The 9650-nt window shown below is 38.2% G+C and overlaps 1 protein-coding gene across 1 annotated transcript; it reads left to right on the forward strand.

Annotated features, from left to right (window-relative positions):
* Positions 1-2267: 2267 nt before the first annotated feature.
* LOC117542038 (taste receptor type 1 member 1-like) lies at positions 2268-6288 on the forward strand. The gene is given in 7 exon segments (XM_034209484.1): positions 2268-2440; positions 2776-3073; positions 3200-3925; positions 4388-4594; positions 4901-5021; positions 5361-6020; positions 6023-6288. Coding segments are annotated over 7 exon segments (2451 nt in total).
* The last annotated feature ends 3362 nt before the right edge of the window (positions 6289-9650 follow it).

A 9650-nucleotide genomic window follows, 5' to 3' on the forward strand; every position in this document is an offset into this window, starting at 1 on the left:
TCTGGCTTTTGTTTAATTATCTATTTATTCATTTATTTAGTTATTTATTTTTAATATTTATAACATAACATAGGATTTCATAAAGTATTTTTAAAATAGTTTTTTTACATTATTCAAATACAGGAATAGTAGATAGGATTACTTAAAATATAGTACCTTATATTTCATATTTTTTCCCTTTAGACCCTTGCGGTTTATTCTTAAAAATCCTTACCCTTATACACCCCCCATTTTCCCTTTGCTGGTCTATGGCCTTGTAAAGGGTAACGGGGTACAGAGTCGCTTAGATAAGCGGGGAAGTGCATCTGACGAAGAGATAGGTTGTTGTGCTCCCTATCTCTGTTTCTTATCCTATATCTAATAGAACTGCTCGGGTCTTGATAGATTGAGTGGGGAAGTTCATGAGATCTTTTTAGAGGGTTATCAAGAATAACTTTTATCCAATGACCTTTTCCCTCTCTGTCTGTCTGTGTATTCTCTTGTTCCGATTAACCTAGCCAAATATTTTTTCTTGTTTTGTATCTATATCTACGCCGGGATCCGGAGTAGAGGCTGATCCTCTTGCTGTCTTGGATCCTCTATCCTGAGTTCTGGATTAAGTCATGGACTTCGGGTCGTGGCTGAACCTGTCTCTGCGGTCCTGCCTTGGGTCTCGTCATGCTGCTTCCCTGATGGCTTCCACAGGATTGTAGCTGACATCCTCGTGGATTCATCTTCTTATTACAGACACATGCATTTCCTAACATTCGGTCTATATGCTGTAAAATGTATTATCTCTTCGATTTACACACGGCATCTATTGCACGTCTGTCCGTCCTGGGAGAGGGATCCCTCCTCTGTTGCTCTCCCTGAGGTTTCTCCCATTTTTTTCCCCCTTAAACTGTGAGTTTTCTCTGGAAGTTTTTCCTTGTACGATGTGAGGGTCTAAGGATAGAGGGTGTCGTTTTATCATACTGATATTCTGAACAATCTGTGCTGTTGTATTTGCTGTAAGGTGTCTCTACTGTAGGCTATTTTTTTTATATGTACAGCACTTTGGCTCGACCAAAAATCGTTTATAAATGTGCTGTATAAATAAAACATGATTTGATTTGATGTCAGCTAGACAAGCAGAGATGCGTGCGACGACCTGGGTCTCTGAGTGGGGAAAGGACAGAATTAATTGGGTGTCGTCAGCGTAGCAGTGGTATGAAAAACCATGCGGGCAAATGACCGATCCGAGCGAGTTTGTGTACAAGGAGAAGAGGAGGGGACCAAGAACAGAGCCCTGAGGGACCCCTGTAGTTAATTGACAAGGGTCGGACTCGGACCCTCTCCAAGTTACCCTGTAGGTACGGTCTTTGAGGTATGAGGTGAGGAGGGAAAGTGCAGAGCCTGAAACTCCAAATTCTTGGAGAGTGCGAAGGAGGATCTGATGATTCACCGTGTCGAATGCAGCAGACAGGTCCAAAAGGATGATGACAGAGGAGAGGGAGGCTGCTTTAGCAGTATGCAGTTCCTCAGAGAAAGCGAGGAGGGCAGTTTCTGTGTCGTATCTTCATATCTATCTTCGTATCTTCAGGGTGTCGTATTCTCATACTGATGTTCTGTACAAACTGTGAAGTCCACTGAGACAAATGTAACATTTGTGATATTGGGCTATAATAAACATTGATTGATTGATTGATACTATGATCTAATAAATAAACATCAAGAGCCAAAGTAATGTTAGTCCTTGTAACCATTGGTTGGTATGGAGAAATGTTTGCCTCCTCTGTTGCTCTCCCTGAGGTTTCTCCCATTTTTCCCTTTAAACTGTGGGTTTTTCCTTGTACGATGTGAGGGTCTAAGGACAGAGGGTGTCGTATTGTCATACTGTTATTCTGTACACACTGTGAAGACCACTGAGACAAATGTAACATTTGTGATATTGGGCTATATAAATAAACATTGATTGATTGCTTAAATATTTTATATATGGATATTTTAAGTTGTTTGCAATTGTTTCTGTCATCCTACTATCTGTCGCACTGAAGAAAATTCAAACTAGCTTCATCACAGACTCTGTGGAGCAGCATTTGAGACTGTTTTTGCATACTGATTTGTGAATCTTCCTCGGACTATTTATAAGTAAGCATTCCCCACATGCATGGAAATGATCAGTGGCTGAAAACCATCCACACAGTGTCTTATTACTTTATAAAAAGGAAGAGACAAATCCCATCAGTGTTCACATCACATTGGTTGAAACGACAACAACTACAAATTGGAGGAAAAAAATTACAACAATGAAACATTTTCTAGTTTCTCTGTGTCTCCTGGGAACATTTCTACATGCCTTGGCCCAATGCACTGCCTCAGAGTTTCAGTTGGAGGGAGATTATTTGTTGGGTGGACTTTTTGATATTCATCATAGTGACCCCCCGCTTCGTGACAGACCAGAAGCCATCTATTGCTCCAGGTGAGTCCTAATATTAATTTGAGTTGCTGTCTCCTAAAGTTAAAACTAATAAAGAATACTTTGTGTTACATATTTCAATATTACACATTTAGGGCATTGCTTTAACTTCAGTTAAATAGATACAGCCAGTAGCTAAAACACTATCTCAATCCAGGTAAGTACTATATTATTAAAGTCGCTGCGCAAAATAATTGTCCATCTTGGTTCCATGAAATCCATTCATATCCAAAAATAATAATGTGATTTGAGCCTTTCAAACAGTCATGTTTGAAGCATGGAGCCACAAATGTTGCAAGGAGGTTCTGAAGCTAATTTCTTGTTGTACTTGTTCACAGTCATCCCTTCCTACTCCCAAGTTATCGGAGGTTTCAGGTGATGAGATTCGCTGTAGATGAAATCAATAACTCTACCAACCTTCTACCAAACGTATTTCTCGGCTATGAGATATTTGATCACTGCTCCTCGACACAGAGTTTTCCAGATGTTGTGAAACTCCTCTCAGTCAATAACTTGGTCCAACCATGGGATGAACCACATAACAATCTTTCCAGAATACTGGGAGTGGTCGGTCCTTATAGAAGCACCCAGGTCCTCAGTGTAGCCCCACTCTTTATGAAGGGTCTCATTCCTATGGTAAACCTACACATTAGTGTTAAAATGTTTTTGTCCAAATGTATATGAATTCTTATCAGGTTATAGTAAAATCGGATTAAATATTGATGTGTCACTGAGAAATACGTTTTCTTACTCTTTTAACAGGTCAGTTATGCAGCTTCTAGTTCTGTCTTTTCAGAAAAAGGGAATTTTCCGTCTTTTCTACGAACAGTGCATTCCAACAAAATCGCCATAGAAGGGATTGTGAACATTTTGAAGCACTTCAACTGGCGCTGGGTTGCTTTTCTAAACAGTGATGATGATTATGGCAATGATGGGCTGGCGTTATTCATGAAGAAGATTAAGGATACTGAAATCTGCCTAGCATACAACAAAGGTCTGAATCAATATACAAACCACTCCCAAACATTTAAACAGATAGAGGCACAGAAAATAAACACCATTATTGTTTTTGCTCCAGATTGGACTGCTGAAGCTCTCATTGAGTCGGCAATACAACTGAATTTCACCAACAAAGTGTGGATCGCAGATGAGGAATGGTCCTTAAACAAGAATCTCCCAAAGATAAAAGGAATCAGAAATATTGGAACTGTAATTGGAATTTCAGAACAAGCAGTGAAAGTACCTGGTGTCAATGATTTTATCTATTCTTCAAGAAGACACACTTATTGTGAAAATGCATCACAAAATATACACTGTAATCAGTTTTTCAACCGCAGCAGCCTGAGCACAGAAGACGTCGTTGCTGCAGACCCATCTTTTAATTTTCCTGTTTACACTGCTGTGTATGCCATCGCTCATGCCTTACACAATGCCTTGCAATGTGAATCTGGCAGATGTAATGACAATATTACAGTCTTCCCACACATGGTAAGTATACAAATAACTTTATTCAGATTTCGCTCAGTTATGTTTCAAATTGCATTAATGTAAGAATCCCTTTAATAAACTAACATATTATAAGTCTGCATTGTTTTCATATATATAAATTGTAAACACATCTTTGAACCAGATTGTTATCAATCAAACAGTTAAAAACCAGGCTGTGGATCCACACACTGTCACCATTATCATAGTAACTCTCAAAAAAAAAAAAAAATTAATTTAGTTGAGAGTTGTATGCAAATATTTTGTTTATTACAGTACCCATACATCTGTTGTTAGACTCTTTACTCTTTCAAATGAAATGACAAATATTTATAAGGAGCTTTATATTGCAGTTCATTCATCCACAGACATGTTGTCAAACGCCTATTTAAAATACGTCTCATATGGTTTTGGTTTAAACATGGTAATGTAATGGTCATTTGTTACTTTGTGTCCCCACATCAGGTTCTAGCAGAGCTGAAGAAGTCCAAATTTACTCTTTTAAATGAGAGCATTCGGTTCGATGAGAATGGTGACCCTAACTACGGATCATATTCTGTCGTTTTCTGGAACCACAGTGGTGATGCAGAGGAGATTGGCTTGTATACATTTCATGGATCAGTCCATTTCTTTATCAATAACAGCAAAATGCATTGGTACACAAATGGAGAAGTAAGTTAAGTTCCCCTTCCTAAGGTTTATATTGATTTATAAATGTTGTTACACATTTTCTTTTTAAATGTGTTTGGGATTTCTCACTTCTGTAGCGCTCAGTGTGAGAATGAGTGCACAAAAATGTATTAAGACATCTAAATAAATATGAACAAATGGGCGTTGGCTTTAAATACAAACCCTGTTAATGGTTTTACAACACTGTATAGGCCTAAATACTGCCAGTTCTCTATCTATTATATTTATTTATGACTACCCGTTCTCTTGCACTAATTTACTTTTATGCTGAATACATTTGTTTTACAGGCGCCTACTTCTGTGTGTTCCTCAGAATGCCCTGTTGGATTTGCAAAAAAGTATGCTGGATCCCACAAATGCTGCTTTAATTGTAAAATCTGTCCAAATGGAAGTTATGTCAACATCACAGGTACATTATTAATGAAAAATAAAAAAATAAAATCATTTCTTAAGGCTACAATTATTCACCAGGTTTCTCATCCTGATTTTAAAGTGAATTTTAAAGATGTAATGTTCACGCTGAACTGCACACACCAATTCAAGTAGAACCATTTGTATAGTTACTGATGCATCTACAGTATATAGTATATCACTATTCACTATACAATTGAAAAGCAATTTTGACATTAATTAAAAACTTATGGAGACTATTGTTATACAGATTCAACTTCTCTCTTTTTCAACTGATGTTTTTTTCTCAAAAGTGCTCCATAACTTGACAACGTGTCTTTCTCTCGTGTGAAAACAGAGGATCCCTACAGGTGCATCGACTGTAAGGACACCGAATGGTCTGCAGCAGGAAGTACATCATGCAGCCTGCGGTCGGTGGAGTACATCCCGTTCACAGACACCAGGGCTATACTGATCATGGTGGGGGCCTGGGACTTGGTGGGCTTCACACTCGCTGTATCTGTTCTCTTTGCCATCAACTACAACACACCTGTTGTCAGATCTGCTGGGGGACCAATGTGCTTCCTCATTTTAGTCTGCCTCAGTCTGTGTAGTATAAGTGTGTTATTTTACTTTGGTGAACCAACAACTTCCTTCTGTATCCTGAGGTTTTTACCATTTCTCTTGTTCTACACAGTTTGTCTCGCCTGTTTCGTTGTGCGTTCTTTTCAAATCGTTTGCATCTTCAAAATAGCCGCCAAGTTCCCCAAACTCCACAGTTGGTGTATCAAGTATCATGGACAATGGCTGGTCATCACTGTGGCATTTGGTATTCAGGCACTCTTACTTCTTATTGGATATACTTGTTCCCCTCCTGAGACTAACAAGGACACAGATTTGTATCCAGACAAAATCATACTTGGTTGTGACCTTGACCTAAAAGCCACCGCTGGTCCTGTGCTTTTCCTCTTGTCTTTGTGCTTCCTTTGCTTTATTTTCTCCTACATGGGGAAAGACCTACGAAAAATTACAACGAGGCCAAAGCAATAACCTTCTGTCTGCTCCTGCTGATCCTCACCTGGATGACCTTTGCCACTGAATATATGCTTTACCACGGAAAGTACATCCCAACACTAAACGCTCTGGCCATACTGTCCAGTCTCTACTCCTTTCTGGTGTGGTACTTCATCCCAAAATGCTACATCATGATTTTTCAATCCCACAGAAACACACATGAGTACTTCCAAGGACTCATTCAGAATTATACCAAAACAATCAGCCAGTAGCAGCTACCAGTAAAGATGTGTCTCTACTGACAGAAAACTGAGGTGGCTTTCTTATTACTTGCAAAAAATAAAATCAAAATAATTTGGCTTTTCTAAATAAAAAGTGTCAAATATACATATATTTTTTCAGTGCTGGTCACAGTTATTTTTACAAGTTTGAACATTAAGATAATACGATGTTGACATGTGGTGTCATTTCCTAGATGGTTGGCAACATACAGAGCAGTTCTAAAATATGTAAGTAGTTGAATTATTTAGATGTTATTAAACAGTTGATGTATACTGTGAGGGTTAACTTGCAAATAGTTTATACATTGTTTTGTTTTTTCATACAGACTTTGCTAGACCAGCACTTACTTCTTTGCAATCTTTTATTTCTGAGACCATGTTCCTGTAGTGTTGGAGACATAAACTGAAGGAGCCAGGAATGTCAGAGTGGGGATTTCTGATGTTTGATCTAATACAGGTTTTGATTGTTTATATTTCGGCATTGCTCTTTGTTTATAATATTATTACTTATTATTTCTCTGGTTATGGGGGCACTCATAGTTAATATAATCACCTGTGTGTGTGTGTGTGTGTGTGTGTGTGTGTGTGTGTGTGTGTGTGTGTGTGTGTGTGTGTGTGTGTGTGTGTGCGTGCGTGCGTGCGTGTGTGTGTGTGTGCGTGCGTGCGTGTGTGTGTGTGTGTGTGTGTGTGGTGTGTGTGTGTGTGTGTGTGTGTGTGTGTGTGTGTGTGTGTGTGTGTGTGTGTGTGTGTGTGTGTGTGTGTGTGTGTGTGTGTGGAAGAGAGGGTGAGAGGGTCACTGTATTTTTTGTCGACCGCCACCTTTTCACAGCTGGATTATTCAGACAGTATATATGTGTGCAAATTATAATAAGTGAATTCTCTTTATTAAAATAAGCTTTTTGTTCAACATATTTTTGGATTTCAGCATTCATTTTTGATAGAGCGTCTGACAAAGGCCACCAGGCCTGACCTCAGCCTCTCAGTGACATCAGATATAAAGGATAATATGGTCACAAAATTAACTATAGACATAGATATAAATATTATTGTTGAGAAATTATTGCAATACACAGATTTTGAAGTTATCTTATCTATAAGTCTCAAGGTATTTGGTAACAGTCCAATTAAAGTGATTTCTGTTAGGTCCCTGTAATTATGCAGATATGTGTGTGTGTACATGTACAGCAGGAATATGACAGTGAGTGATTCAATAAAGCAATGATGAGTGCATTTTTCTGTTTTAAAGTTTTTGAAGTTGCAGTAACACATCTTACCACAGGATGGCACCACGTAACAGTTGCTCTGTCTACATACAGTTCCACCACTGTGGGATATTGAATCCATGTTATGTATGGAGACATTGTCAAAACAATTAAGACTGTTTGTAATAATTGAATCTGGATTAAAAAAATAAAAAAATAAAAAAATAAATAAAACATTTAGATTAAATTATCCAATTGAGATTAAATTCAGGTTTGGGGTGAGACTGCATGTTTTTAGGGTTCTCATGCCTATTTTGTGCAGATAGGATTACATGCAATCTATACAAGTTTTGTTCATTAATAAATTCAACAGTTAATGTATATTGAACTAATACATCGGAGTAATAGTATTGCCTTTGGTTTCAGTGTTTGAATATATGTCTTCTCAGTAAATGTCTGTGTAAATAAAAAATTAGCCCTGTGCCTGAAGATAGCTGTGACAAGTACTAGACACATATCTTGCAGTACAATGAATAGCAGACATCTGTGAAGCAGGTCACCCCAGTGAGAATCAAAGCACTAACCCTATTGGTTCACCTAGCCAAAATGCCCAAACAGCATTACATTACGTACTTGTTCAGTATTCTACTATCAACTGTAATGAATTACAAATTAATTTACATTGTGATACACAACCCTATTGCCAGCCATGACACTAATTTAATGTGAATACATATTTTAAGTGCCTACACAGACAATCAGATGTGATGGATCAGTTTGTGTGCATCAGGTAAGCCTTAAGGTTTTATAGTGGTGCCTTTGTCAGATGTCCTCTTCTATCGATATTTTCTGTCATTACACTCTGTCTCAAATAATGTGTGTGTCAGATATCTCGCGCCAAATAATGTACTTGTGATTTTTGTTTTTTGGTATTATATGGAGTTGCAACCTAGACTAAATCTATTTTTATCAAAGGTGCTTTCAAATTGGGTTGCAAGGCCGACCATGTATTTTCCATCTGATTTAATACAGCCTACGTTCGATAAGAAGCTTACGTGTTGTGGTTGTTTTTGACAGGTTTTCTTGCTGACAGTCACGGACACAAGCAAGGCGGCCAAACACTGACCCGAGATAGAAGTGACGGTCGAACACTTCATGCCTCCATTGGAAAGTCAATGATTCATGCTGTGATGGTCTAAAAAGCTCGGGTACCCCACAAAGTGAAACGGAAAGAGCCTTGCCACAGGGGGTATGTGACAATTCCAGAGGGTAAATTGCCATTTTGTTGTTGCTATTCAGTTTCCTAGCAAGGAGAAGGGGAGGATGGACCGTGAAACTAGGAACGAATTGGTAAATAGTGCCACTTAGCATGGCATATGGCGAGTTTGGAGAGCTGAACGCTGACACCAACAAATTGACAATTTCATACCAATTTCAGAGTAACATTCGCCACACGTTGTCACGCAGAATTCTTCTTATCCACTAAGGAGAAGTTAAAGATGTGTGTCTCCTGATAAATTGTTGCCTGTGTGTCATTAAAATATGTATATTAAAAGGCGATACAAATCTTAAAGTTAGCCTTTTTTTTAAACGGTCAGAAGCTTATATTATTATTATAAAATGACAATACGTTTAGGCTTACACATTTCTACAACATTTTTATATTCTATAACGTCTTAAATATCTTTATGTTATATAATTATTTAGTTAAACTGAAGGCAGCATTTCTCCTGAGGGGACACATACTTCGGTTTTACAAAATATGGAGCGAGGAAAATCGGGGGAACGCCCCATGGCTTTTCACTTGTACCTTTCAATTTTCCACTTTGGTCAGATAAAGGGAAAAACCCTGGGAAAAAAGTTGGCCAGCAACTGGTCCTTGTTTTTGCGCTGAAAGCAAAAACAAAACGCACTTTAGGTTGAGGCCCTTTGCGTTTGGTGGCCATATGGGACCTGCCTGTAATGACTTATTTTGAATGCACAGACTACAGGACTCTCGCCCTTCAGGGATGCTGATGGGCGAGCTGGCCTCCTATTTCCCTAAACTTTTTTCCGAATTCTACTTTAATTATAGCCTAATTATGGAGAAAAGTTTGACAATTAATGTAAAATGCTTATATTTTTGGTCCTTGTTGGAATATACTTTTGTCA

Source organism: Gymnodraco acuticeps, unplaced genomic scaffold (assembly GCF_902827175.1).
Source record: "Gymnodraco acuticeps unplaced genomic scaffold, fGymAcu1.1, whole genome shotgun sequence".
Lineage (NCBI taxonomy): Eukaryota > Metazoa > Chordata > Actinopteri > Perciformes > Bathydraconidae > Gymnodraco > Gymnodraco acuticeps.